At 43.2% G+C, this 14,202-nt stretch overlaps 1 protein-coding gene across 6 annotated transcripts in view; it reads left to right on the top strand.

The window, feature by feature from the left end:
* Positions 1-9,908, top strand: part of ARB2A (ARB2 cotranscriptional regulator A) — a 262,424-nt gene extending 252,516 nt beyond the window's left edge. For all 6 annotated transcript variants that reach the window (XM_071448712.1, XM_071448707.1, XM_071448708.1 and 3 more), the window contains one exon: positions 7,682-9,908. In XM_071448712.1, coding sequence (XP_071304813.1) covers positions 7,682-7,824 — 143 coding nt within the window. In that variant the 3' untranslated portion in view covers positions 7,825-9,908. The remainder of the gene's footprint in view (positions 1-7,681) is intronic.
* The last annotated feature ends 4,294 nt before the right edge of the window (positions 9,909-14,202 follow it).

The raw sequence follows: 14,202 nt of genomic DNA, 5'->3' as shown, positions 1-14,202 counted from the left end.
ACAGAAGCAACAAGCTTGGATAGAAAGAAACTTGGGAAGTTACTTAATTTGTCTATATTTCCCAGGGTGAGGTCAGCTATACCCATAATATTCCTAAGACATGGTTGTCTAACCTATTCTTAATTTCCATTGGTGAGATCCTGCACCTACCATTGGTATGTTCTTAGCCCAAAAATATCTTTGTAAGATGTAACCTGAGTATCCCCCCTCGCAATTGTCAGGTAAGGAATTTTTATACTTGAATTACATACAGTAAGGGTGAAGTTACAGGTATGAATAGATAGATGGAGGGATAGATTGACAGACAGACAGACAGACAGTGCTGTTGATATACATGCTATGTAGATGGAGATAGATATATGAAGATTGTATAGAGATAGGGATAAAGATAGCAGTAGAGAGGTGAACACATATACCAATATAAATACAACTTCAAACCCTACCTTCTCTCTGCATGGTACACCATTTTAACATGAGTTTTAAAATCTATGGTTGCATAATATTGCACACATCTTTACTGGATCTCTTCTTCAAGGAAATGGCTTGCTCTCCTGCAAAAATTTATTGCATTGGAAATTGCTGTCTCTGAGAATGTCGTTCAGACACCATCTTTACCTTTTTTAATGTATACTCAAAAGAAAATTGCTTGACTCTGGTGAACCAGACAATGACCTAACTTTTGGTAACCTGTGCTTGGGAGAGAATGACCTCACAAGTTTCACTTATTTGGCCAGTTCACATGTAGAGGAACAAACAAATGACCTGTGCTTGTAGGACTGCCCTTAATATTAAATGAAGAGTAGTGAAAAATAATGATGGTCGTGTCAGAACTCCTATCTCTTTCCTACTTTGCAGACCTTGCTTGCAATGAGCTTTTGTCTGGATCTTTGCATCTTGTTGCTCAGAGGACAAGAGAAATTTATAAAATTTTTTTTACTGTTTTTAATCACTTGCTTCTTGTGGGAAGTTGGTGTGTTGTAAACAAGGAGTAGAAGAAAAGTGAATTGCAAGTATGGGAGTTCAGAGGTGAACTTTTTTCTTGGTAGGATGCTTCTTGCTCTGTTTTTATCATCCCACTAAAGATTATTATAGATAATAAGTGACCAACAAAAATAAGAACTGCTTTGTGTCACAGTAGATAATAACTAAGTAAAAAATTTCTTTAGTGTGTGTAGTCTAGTTTCCAGCATTGCTATGATTTTTCTTATATTGAGTCTTAACCAGTTTATTGTGTGTCTAAGCCCACTTAATAAGCTGTATTTCATGTCTTCAAATGGTTCTGTTTCTTCCCTCTTGGCTTCTCCAAAGAATTCATTTCCCTACAGTTACTTTCAGATTATTATCATGTCCATGACTACACAAACGATTACTTCTTAGCCAAACTAAACACATCAAAGTCTGGGGATTGTTTTGAGGTTGAGTTTTTTTATGTCCCCTCAGAAATTACTGTTTTCATTTCATTAATTGGTGTTTAGCTTATATCTTAATTTTGCCTAAGTTTTTAATCTTTCTTTACCATTGTGACATCTAGAATTGCTTAAAAACTCCTGAGGTCATTGAATCTCAATGTTCTTGAGCTTATGGACTCATTCACAATTTTTCCAGAAGCTCTCGTTTTCCTAATCAGAACTATTGCATGATTTTAGGCAAGATGTATTTTTTTTAATCTCCTTTTCTGTTAGCTTTACTGGGGATGCTCTGAGAGCTTCTTCTGTTTTGGGGTTTGAGACCTGGATGTTTACATCAGTAGACCAAAATAGTCAAAAACACACACTAATTTCTTCCCATGCAGATCAACAGGGTGAAGGAATTTTAAGTAGAGAAACCCTACGAATTAAAAGTAGTTATGTCATATTTGATAGTATCTGATTTACTGGAGAGTAAAAAATTGAAATTCCTGTTCAGAAATAGCTTTGTGATATGAAGTAAATTGTAAGCATACTGAAAGATGAATGCAGGACAGGCAGGTAGCATCTCTTATTCACACCTAAGTGCATATTTGAACAGTATTGCTATATTGCTACAGAACTCAATACCTAATAATTAAAGAAGTTCTTCAATGTGTGTGTGGATAATATGATAAAGAAAGAAAGACATTTCCATTGATTTATAACTTTCAGGAGAAAAAATCCTTTCTGAAAGGTCTGTCACACTTGTCTATGCAGTCAAATGGAGTTGGCTTATCTGTTAGTTTACCTATAAAGGACAAATTAATTGTGTTGCTTTTCATGTTTAATAATGTTTAAAGTGTTTCATTCCTGCAAATGCCCACAAAAGTCTATATTTCAACCTCCGAACCATTTGAATCAAGTTCTGATAAGACTGAGTGCCTTTTAGATACCTAGCTTGAATCATAAATGTAAAAGCAACCTGTCTACAGACAAGGTGGCTAAGCTACTCGCATTGGCATTTTGCAGCATGACAGGGTCTCAGCGTAGATCATGATCACAGGGAGCAAACTCTCTGCTGAGCAAGACCTTGTTGAAGAGCAGCAGAATTCTCCATCCCAATGGGGACTAAACCCCAAGGCGTGGAACACCCTTAATTCATTTTGAAGCCCGCGCTATTTAGCAATGAGCTGTCACTTAGAGAAGCAGACCTGAGGTCAGCCCTGTGGCTAGTATCTGTGGAGAAGCTTTTCAACCTGGAAACTTTTCTCTGCAGAAATATTTCAGCATTAAGGCATGTATGAAGATCTCTCACAGCTCCTGTGCAGCAGGAAACCTTTGTCCCACACATCTTGTAAACGCAGTGGGGGGCCACCATTGTGCTGTGCATCTTCTGAGCACCGCAGGAGGAGGCTTTTGTCTGACACAGTGGGCAGGCACTGTAGGAGGGCACCTTTGTCCTGCACAGCCAGTAATCGCTCTGCAAGAGCGAATTATGGTGATTGCAGAGCTCTTCTCTCTCCAGACACTCTGCTTTCAGATGGAGGAATTTTTCAGCCTTGCTAGGTGAAGAGCTGTTTTTCCTGAGTGGAAGTGGAAAGGGAAGACAGTGAAAGTGCCTTTGCGTGCGTATATGCAAATGGCCATCAGGATCATTCACATAGTCATATTGCATTACCACCCCTGCAGGCACCATTCCCAGTTTCAGTCTTTGCTTTTCCTCTTCCCTGTTTTTCCTACCCATTTAGGCTGCCCTTTTGATTATTATTTCTTTGTTCCTTCTTATGTTTGTACTATCTCCTATTCAATATGCTATTCCTGTATTCTGTATCTATATTCTCAGTATTCTTTCAGGTGACTAATAACCACATTTAAAAGACTTGAGCCCAAATACCAATCCTTCTGGGACTTCACAGGTATATTTCCAACCCCATATTACTACTTATTATTTGTCTTCTCAAATGCTTTAACCACTTATCCAAAAGTGTGCCAGTGCCCATTTTCTAGAGTCCAAGATGATGTACAATGGGAAAGGCATAACGTGACATCTGTGAGATGGGATGGGATGAGATGAGATATGAGACAAGATGCTGAGTCTGGACCCTGTAGAGATGTGATGTGTACTGCCGGTGGACATGCTGCTGGCAGCTAGAGCCAGTGCAGGTATGGCAGCACATATTTGGGAGCTGCATTACTGTAGATCTCAAGTGTTTGCGGGCCCCTTGACTGGCATAAAGCAACTAATTTGCAAGTGAGAGGTAGGAGTGACCATAGTGAGCAGTGAGGGTCATAATCCATTTTAAGTGATTACATTGGTTCCCACTGCCTCAAGGCTGCCACGTTGACCTATGTCAAAAACACAGCAGTGGATAAGTCTCTCACCTGCTGATTTTTGTTATTCAATTGAGTTTGGGTTTTATCTATTCTTGTCAAATTTGAGCCTGTTGTGTCTGCTGTTATCCTAGAGGTGCTTGTGATTTTTTATAATGTTGATCCCTTTCTTTACCGGTATTCAGACATGAATTTTATGTGTGGTAGTTAGTTTCAATTAATCTTCCTTTTCTCAAATTAGAAATTTCTTTTCTTCTCATTCCCACCTCAGTCCTCTGGTGCCAACCTGAGTGTACATGAATTCTCAGAAATAATTGCCAGTAGTCCAGCAAGTTCATTAACTGATTCCCTGAAGACCCACATATGCATGTCATCCAGACCTGATAATTTGGATATTGAATTTTTAAAAGTATTCCCTTACCTGTTTTTTTGTATCAACAGCTGTATTGTCAAGTCTTCATTATTTCTAATTATATATCTCTTTATGGTACTTGGTAAATTGATTCTGGAACTTGTTCACTGTTTTACTGTCATTACTCATTTCACCTCATACATTAATGGCTCCACCATCTTTTTGGAGCTCCTTTCCAATGATGTTATGCACGTGTTAAAATATATATTCATTTCTCTCTACATCTCTTCATGCTGGCAAGTGGGAGGCTGGTTTGCTTTTTGACGTTTCTGTCATTTATTTCTGTGGAGCTGGGACTAGGAGAGATTTATACTTTTTTGTTCTGCAATTGTTGCCTTCGCATATTTTAGAGTATTCTTGTGGTTTCCCACACTTAACAGGGTTTTTATATCTTTCCCATGCCGCATGCTTCTAGATTTCTCAAAGAGCTAATATCTGAAATCACTACATGCTGTGTAACAGCCCATCAATTAATACAATATATTGAATCATAGTTTATCATCACGGCTGTTGAAATTAGTGAGCACTAAGAATATCTGTCTCAGAGGACCTTGGCTTTAGAACAACTGCTTCTTATTGTCTGTCTCTTAAAAATTATTCTTTCTGTTAAGAAATAGATGGCTGTTCATGCATTTAATTTAGATCTGTGTACTACTAAATACACAATTGAGATTGCAGTCGTCAATGGTATTTTTCCTCTGGCAAAAATCTTATGGCTAAAATCTGTTGTCACCCTTAGGACATAATTCCACTTGCTTTGGTTGAATTTTCCAAGCCTTTGGTATATAAATCATAAATGCACAGTGTGTGCAATGTTAAATTTTTAGAGGTCTCTCTTTATTAGTAGTTAAATGTGAATATGTGAGGGCAAAATTTGACCTTTAGAAATGACTGTAAAGGTCCAAGGCAGATACTTAGCAAGCTTTTCTTATTGCAATATTAATCAAGCAAAGAATCATCATAATCCTGGAAACTAAATATCCATTGTAGTGATTTTATCACCAGGGAAATTGTTCATCTGCCAGTAAGATTGTTACTAGGAAAAGGAAAATAGGGAGTGTTAAAATTGCTTTAGACTGCTGAATCATTGAGTCCCTCTAGACTCAAAGCTTGAATTGTTTTTTGAGAAGAGTGGGTTGAGAGGAGTTGCCACAGGAAAGCTGTAGGTTAATCAGTTTCAGTAACGCTACTGAATGTATGATGTCTCTTGGGAAGATGAGGAAAGTGCATGGGAGAAGGCAGGATGAAGAAAGACACAGGGAGGCTTCAGAAACTTACTCATTTTTTTGTTTGTTTTGGCTTTTTTTGTTTTGTGTTTGTTTTTGTTTTTGTTTTCTCATTTTTTGTTTCTGGATGACCCTTTTACAGAGGAGGAAGGTTGTTGAAAAAGGAAGAAGGGAAAAAAACCCATATTATTGACAGCCTATATTTTCATCTTAATTCACTGGATATTAATGATGACTATTACAATCAAGATGGAGAATGCAGACAGGCGGAAGTGAGAAAGATGTGTTTGTGTGGGAGATATCTGTGTAGGGACCAGAAAGCCACATGGAAAGATGTTTTGCCTTCAGGGCTCAAAGATGTGTTCACCATATGCTGGGAAGGAGGTGAAACCACTGTGCAGGAGTGTCCTTACAGTGTGTTAGGACAGCCTGTCCCTCCATAAAATCAGCTTTGGTAGATGACTTTTGTGTGCATGGTGGCAGTGGGCCGTCACAGTATACCAAGCCAAGCCATAACCTCAGGGACGTGTCCGTTAGGCTGCAGGTTTTGCTAGAAGGGAAGCTTTATCCTCCTGCTGTGTTGGGCCACTTCTGTGTTTCCCGGGTGGGGAACGATTCTTGAGGAGTATTGCTATGAGGAGTCTTACAGGGGATGGGATAGGTGATCTGTATTGAAAGCCACCTGCAGGACAGAGTTAGAGAAACTTCTGTGTTGGACAGGACCCTTGGGATCATGGAGCCCAACTCAACACAGCACTGCCAAGTTCAGCACTTGATAAGATGGACTACCTCTCAGCAAAAATAATTTCTACAATGATGGGTGAATTTAAAGGTGGAAAGCATTTGTATTAAAGGAGGATGTGGGAAAATTCTGGAAGATGTCATGAGTTGTCTCTGTACAATGAATATCAAGAGGGAGAGGAAAATCTGTGTGTGCATGTGACATGGATGCTCTTTGTACGAAAACATCTCTTTGTGTGAGAAGTAGTGTCTTTCTAGAGAGGGCTTTTTTGAGGGTTGCTTTGCTTGTGTGATCGCTGCCTTTGAGGGTGCAGGGATGTGCAATGTGGCAGGTAGTGCCTCCATCAAAGACTTTTTGGGGGGGGGGGGGGGGTGTCAGCCCACCAAGGATGCTCCATGGATGGATGCCTAGAGGGTCCTGACAGGGATGTGAAGCTAGGAATACAGGAAATGCCATGCCAGAGCAGCTATCTCATATCCCCAGGTACTGATGGCCACCCTATGTCCTGCAGGGACCATCATCCACCCTGGATTGCATCCCTTTCCACCTGCCAGGCTGTGGCCACTGTGTCCCTCATTGTTGTCACTCTCAGATTGTGAAACTGTCACAGAACTGTTGCTAGGCAACAAATGTGGTTGCTGGGTCTCAACGAATAGCTGAAGGGGAAAGTGAAGTGTTGCACCATTGTAGAGTAACCATAGCAATGACCTACTATCACAGACTAAAGAATTATCATTAGCAATGTTAAAGTATCAAACAGAGGCCCAGGATCCAAAGACTACTAGGCAGCATCTCTGCATAATTGGGTTACCCAGGAAGAGGTCCCAACTCTTTCACACCCCTTGGCTGCCTATCTCCATTGTCTTGGTTTTGTTTTGGGGGTTGGTTGTGGGGGGGAAGGAGGAGGGAGTGTGGTTGTTTAAATAAAGCAAATGTGTTGAGGAAGGCACTTGCAAAACAATAGAAGCATGCAGCAAAATAAAATACAGAGATAAATCTGTGTGCAAAGGGAAGATACAAATAGGAAAGGTCCACTTTACTGCCTCAATATTATCTGTGGGAGCAGGTGCACAAAGGATGCCTTCATGATGCATGAGATGTAGTTCAGATCAAGTGTTCTCTTTCACTTGAAAACAGATATGCCAGGCTAGAAGCAGTATAAAATGAAAAATAAATAATATAAAGTATGTCTGAAAAGTAGACACTTTGTTTTTCCCAAGGTAGGCCAGATCAGTGAGGTGCTTCAGTGACCTTTTATTAGCAGAGTGCTTTGAGACCTTATTTTCCCAGATACGAGACATGTTGAGGACCTCTGATTGTGATCTGGGTGGCTATGCATGTGCATACATGTATGTTTGTGCATGTGTCTGCCTGCTTGTGTGTGCAGTTTTTCTTGTCAGCTGCCCCAGAGCTCAGCAGCAGGACAGCTCTGACCCTTCCCAGGCTCTCTCCAGACCAGCTGCAGCAGCTGGGTGTCCTCTGTGAGTTTTGCATTTTTACATTTTACAGAGCATTTATCCTGTGAACACCCAGCAGGTCAGAGAACGACCCCTAGTCAAACTGTCACCTTTGTATTTTGCAGGTACAGAACGCCATGAACTAACTTCTTGGAAGAGTTTTCCATCTGTTTTCAAATTCTTCAGTGAGGCTGTAAAGGCGAAGAACAGCTTGGTGAAACCAGCCCCAACAAGGCGCTCCAACAGGATAAAATACGAAGAATTCTAAAAGGAGGGGAGGAAAAAACCCCACCTCCACCACCACCAATGTCTTTGCTGCTTGTTTTCTGCAAGGAGTCTCCCACCCCCTCATTAGATTGTTTTCTTCCTAGAGCACAGGGTCGTGATGTATACATCTAAATAGCGTTTTGCATTATTTCTAGATGAGTGCAACTGTCAAAGCAATATGGGTTCACTGGTTGTGCTTCCTGTGGGCTGTAACTTGGATTTTGTGCTGCCCATCAGTGTGCAGATTAAGGCTGACAGTGGTACTGCACAGTGCAGCATGGTGCAGCTCTAATTGCCCTGACATAGCCCTGCACCAGGCTGATGCCAGAATTTAACAGCTTCTTCGCAGTCCTATTGCCTGCAGGATATTTTGCAGCTTCCTTCTATTTTGAGACAGAACAAAATACAAATTATTCTTTTCTAAAAGATGGACCTAACTCATACCAGCCTATGATTTTACACCTAGTAGCCTTCCCTTTCTCTGGGACCAAGTGGAATTGACTTCTAACTCTGTCATTTTTCTGCTGGCAAGAGTGTCCAAGAAGTTTGGCCCAGAATTCTAGAAAGGCTCTGTTGTTGAAGAGATTTTCTCTTGCTAGATCAACAGCATTATCTGTAGATCTTCTCTTCCTTTGGAAAGCTCTACTTTAAAAAATGCCTATTCATTAACAGGCTGGATCACACTGTGAAATATGACAGAAAAAAAAAAAGACACACTGCATATTCTTTTTGTTTCTTTTTAAACTCAAAAATGCTTCCATTTTCATATGCTGAGTTTGTAATGACTTGCCATCCCATGATTATTCCCTTTTCCCTAAACTCACAGGTTCCTCCTCACTTTTCCAGTCTCTCTGACAAAGGTTGGCCAGCAGGGCACTCTGTGTAGGGATTTCACACCATGCATAGGGGGTATGTGGCTGTAGCCATAACTGTGGTGTTAGGCAGGTTTTCTGCACTAAAACTAAGGGAAAAGATGTGCTTGATGGCATGCCCAGTGAGCCAGCACTCTAATTAAGCTCCTATGGTGTTGATAATACTGAATTAAAGTTGTCCTTTCTTTAATGGCCATGCCCACCTCGCCTCTGATGCTGTTAGTGGCGAGGAGGTGCCACTTAGACATGAGTTTTGGACCCAATCCCGCCCTCTCCTACGCAGTGTGTCAAATCAATCCTACAGCTGGGGGCCAGAAGTGGTGGTGGGGAGCATTAAAAGACAATGCCAAAGCAGGGGTAACCCTCCTATGCCACGGAGCAAAAGCAGAAATGCTCATAGTGAGGTGTAAAGGGAAACCCAGCTGGGTTTGGGCCTAAATCCTCCAGGTGGGGGGCTCTCAGCACCTAGAGTGCTTGCATCCATCCCTGCCAGCTCATACTGGCAGCAAGGCTTCACTTCCCCAGCTGCTGCTTCCTGTCATCTTGCTGCATTTGAGCTCTGCCCTTGGGGAAGGGTGCTTGGAGCAAACCCCTGGAAGGGCCATTGCCTATGTGGAGGGAAGTGCAGTATCTGTGCCTGGAGGATTTTCTTCTTGGAGGGGAGCCTGTTGCTGAAGTGAGAGTACTGTGCCCATATTCCTGTGGCATCCAGTCTCTGCCTTCACTCCCAGTCAGAGGATGCTGCTGCCTGTGGCCAGCCTCACCCCCCTGCCAGGGTCTAGAACCCCCCCTCCCCAGGTCTGTGTCCACCCTAGCCCCCTGGATCCTGTGTGTTCAGGGACAAGGCAAGAGTTTACATGGTGTGGTTTGGCTGTCCGTGCTTCATCCTGCAGCCAGGGAAGATGCAGAGGCCAGGGAAGTTTGCGCATGCACACACCAGACCTGCCACTCTCCATCTCTGTAGAAGTGAGATGGACTCTCTAGGGTGCCCAAATATTGGAGGAGCAGATCTATTTTTTTAACTGTTGATGAGAAACAAACTACATTTTTACTGTAATGCTTATCATTTTCTAAAAAATTTTTCTTTACTGTGCCCTGGGCCCAGCTCACATTATCGCTCCTGTGGGGGGGCTGCAGAGCAGAGGGGATCCTCACCACTGGTACTGCTCTGCTTGCAATGAACAAAAAATAAATATGCTCTCTTCTTCTTGCACACTTTGTGTCCTTGTGTTGAGTTCCACAGAAGCCTCTGTCTCTGGTGGGTAGGGTGGGGGCAGCATGGGCAGCAGCTCCACCAACCTCAGAATACATGCAGGGGGGGCAAGTGTGTTTGCAAACAGGACCCCATATGGTTGCAGGGTTGGGGCTAGAAGGTGTGAGGGGGTTGAAGTTCATTTGTTCCATGGAGTGGGCTGCATGTCCAGCCCTGTGGCTCAGCCCACATGAGCATGGGCTTCTCTCCACACACTCCACATCATCCATAGGAAGCCACATAGCCAAGTGGGCCGCACCATCCTGTCCCCTTTACTGTTCAGAAACATGAAACCATAAAGTTACACCAAGGGAGAAGTTTGACCAGTTTTTTGGGGAGGGCCTTTTGCAGGGGATGTGGGTTAGAGATGGAGGAGGCAGTGTTTGCAGCCTCAGATGAAGAGGGTGCATGGTCTGCAGAAAGAGAGGAAGCTGTGGGAGTATCCCAGCATGGACCACCACATTGGTGTCGCATGGAAAGGTGACAATGGTAACCCTGCAGCACACTAAGGAGGGATGAGTGTTGATTTAGCCTATTCCTTGGGATTGATGTTTTTAAAGATGCACACCACTGGCCTCTCAGGCCATGATGTCTTTAGGAGACAGAGGTTTGACATCACCCTCCTCCTGGTTTCATCACAACAAAGCTCCCTGACGTGTGACATGGTGCACCAGCGTCTGCCCTAGGTAGCTTTGGAGCTACGAGTTCAAAAGTGAACAGAAAAAAAGCCCGAAAACACAACAAACCCCCAAATGGAAAACAACAACAGAAAACCAACAAAACCAACCATACAACAGGATCTAGGAAAACTCCCAGCTCCTTGTCACCCAAAAGGTTTGCACACCATTGTCCAAGTCAAAATGCTGCCGTTAAAGCCATGTACCAATGAAAGCAGTGCTTCGTTGTCAAGAATGGAGAATAAGAAAGAAATGTTCCTAGCAGAAAACAGCCAGCAGGCCCCCAAACACAGTAGGGTTGTGTGGAAAAAGAAAGAAAAAAGGCAGGGGGGAAGCAAAGATATCCCTCACTTTCATTGTGCATACATGGCAGCGCACTGGTTACAGTTACAGTTCTCACGGTGTGATTCTCCCAGACTCAGAAGAAGCCGTTGCTTTTCATGGAAATGTGCATTTTTCCTCTGTCTCTGAGAAACATCACTTACTGCGGGTAGTGGAGTATTTCTCCCCTCTAGAAATTTCATTCAGAAGTACAAATGAAAAGTGTCACATCTAAAACTGCATGGAGCCACATATTGCACCATTCTCAAGTCAACCAAACCAAAAATAACCTGCCAAGAAATGTGTACATCCCTCATACACCAGGGTAGAGCTATCTTACAGAGTGGAAGGATGCATGTGTGTGTGTGTGACTGCACGCATTCATGGATATCTCGATCTCGCAGGGATGTGTGTGTGTGTGCATGTGTGTGTGCGTCCGCATTATGTTGATGTACTCGACAAAGTGTGAAAAATGTACTTCTATAAAAACTTGAAAGGAGATGTCATTTATCATTGTATCATCATAATACCACAAATTTCACTTTTCTGTTCCATTTTGGATTGCATGTGTTAGAGAGTATTTCACTAGATCAGTGACAGCTCTTTATTTGCATAATTATATGCTCTGGTCTGAAGAGAAAACTAACCCCCAAATTTCATGGGTCACCAAACTGCAACAATCAATGTTTTATCACATATGCTAAGCAAAACCTAAGGAGCTATATGAAGTTTCTTGTGGATTTTTTGCTCCTCAGAAAATTAAAGATGTGCCTCCTGAATAGATGCAAAATCTTTCCAAGCTCTTTGTAGCTGAATTCCATTTGAAGGGAAAACTAGAGATTAGCTCGTAGATCTGGATTTCAAACCCACTAGCATTCTTATTTCAAAGTGGATTCAGACAAGAAGATTTACTGCATCTCTAAATTTTGCCATTCTAAGTAATGTCATTTAAATTGTGACAATCAAAAAATTAAACTAAAAGAAAAAAAATTGGTCAAATGTAAAAAATACAATCACCCCCTCTCTCATCAAGCCCATAGTGACCAGTGGGTTTAATTCTATTCATTCTGTGCAGTTTCATTGTTTCAGCTGGGTGTTATCCCTGTATAAAGATACAGATATATGGTATATGTAGAAAACTCTTTCCTGGGCTGCAGAATTTGTTCTGGTCTATCAGTTGCACAATAACCACACGCTCCGGTTAGGACATACATACTCCAAGTTTCCTTCTCAATCAAAATGTTATGAGGAGGAAAGAACCTGGGGATGGGAACTGACTGGAAGATCAGTGAAGATCCCCCATATCCTCCTCTTCCATCCACACTAGTACTGCTAGAAAGGTCTACCTCTTTTTTAAAGTCAATTTAATACAATATAATAAATATAATAAATATTATATAGTGCAATATAATAATTCACACAAAGTACAGGAGGACCTCTTAGAAGTGTAGGTGAGCAGAACCTATCCCAGGGGACATGCCACCCGCACTTAACTTCACTGCAAACAACCCAGAAAAAACCCCAAAAGCTTCTATGGGCTTCAAGCTGTAACTGTACTGGTAGAAGTTTGCATAGGTTGCTGCCTTGCAGTTGGGTTCCTCTAAGCTCTTGGGAAGAATAAACTTTTATAAAGGGGCCTATTTCAAGTAACATGGCTCTCCGTGATCTTCTGAGCCCATGGTGGGAAGAGCAGTACCTGGGAAGGAAGGAGTGCGTGTTGTGTGGGTTAAGAACCTGGAGAGAAGCTCTTCTGCTATCTTATCTGTGGCTTCTTTTTATCATTTTTCTGACTTTAGCATCAACTCCAGAAGCCTTCCAGGGGTAAATGGGTTCCCAGCACAGACTAGCACCTGGGAAGTTCAACTTCTCACATTTGACTCCTGAGTGATCTCCAAACACCTGCTCCAGGCAGACACCAGCTTCGCAGCACCTCCTCGCCTTGCAGGAGGAAGAAGGTGAAACATGAGTGGGAAATAAAAGCAGTGCTAAAACACACCTCCTTACCCCCTTGTCTTACTGCTATCATGGGGTTCTGTGAGATGCAGGGACAGGGTCTGCCCAATGCTGTTCACTTTCTCCAGGGAAACCCAAAGAGAGGAGAACCCACTCTGAAGCATCTTACCCCTCCACACTGTCTGTATTCCTCCTCTGGAGTCAAGTAAATATGAATATTCACAGAAGATTGGTCTGCAGGCTGGTTTGTCCCAGTGGAGACAATAGCATCAGTTATTTCCCACTGAATTGCAGCACAGGGGAGAGCTGACCCCTCTGAGGAGAGGCCTATGTCATCTTCTTTTGTCATTTCCATTTCTCTTTGCTCATGCCCTACCTAATCCCCTAATGCCTGGTAAAGGGCTGTCTCCAGATTCTGTCTTCTTTAAAAGTGCTATCTCTGCTACAATCACATAAGTAAGCTTCCTGCTCATCTCCCATCCTTCTGGGACTGCTTTTGGCTTTCTCCTTCCAAATCAACTTGCCAAGAAATTATATTTCCTATAGTAAAGCCCGTGATGTGGCAGGTCCTCCATGTCTCCCCACAACAAGCAGGTACAAAATTAACATACCCCATAATATAGTGTCCAGGCCTGCTTGCCTATGGTTTGTGGAGAAAGGGCCTAACATCACCAGGAACTTGCAAACACTGATGTGTCTGTTTGCACTGAGCCAGGTGTTGCCAATTTTGCCAATGGCTGAGGGGAAATCTACCTCTCATACACTTCTTGATAGGTCTTTCAGGTGTTGGTGGGGTATTTTGTTGTTTGGGGTTGTTTGGGGTTTTTTGTATGGTGATGGCTGTTTGGATTATAAATCGTTTCCTTTGTACTTTCTCCCAATTTAGTATGTATCCTCTTGGAGGGGGGTCCGGAAAGGGGGGTACAGAACTGCGAGCAAGAAGCACAGAGGGTGCTTATTGCAGTGTTTCCCGTGGGCTCCCCACGCCACTAAGTAGGTGCTGTGATCAAAGCCAGGACGGTTCCCGACAAGCGGCGGCGTGGTGGGGCAGACACCAAGGAGCAGGATGCCGTTCTTCCCAGGGAGTCTCGGCGCTCCCAACCCGCCCTTTCCAGGTGGCGGCAGCGCCCGGCGGCTCTCGGGGCGGGCCCAGCACCAAGGACAGCGCCCGCTCCTGGCTCGGGGGGCCCCGCGCCCCCCGCGGCCCCTCACGGCCCCCAGGGGAAGGCTCAGTGCCCGGCAGTGCCCAGCCCCGACTACCATCTCCAGGAGTGCCTAGACCGCCGCGTTCCGCCGGGGAGATC

The sequence above is a fragment of the Agelaius tricolor genome, unplaced genomic scaffold (assembly GCF_023055355.1).
Source record: "Agelaius tricolor isolate 1412-34295 unplaced genomic scaffold, bAgeTri1.0.p SCAF_27, whole genome shotgun sequence".
NCBI lineage: Eukaryota > Metazoa > Chordata > Aves > Passeriformes > Icteridae > Agelaius > Agelaius tricolor.
Note: the sequence above shows the minus strand (reverse complement) of the source record. Positions and strands in the feature narration are given on the sequence as shown.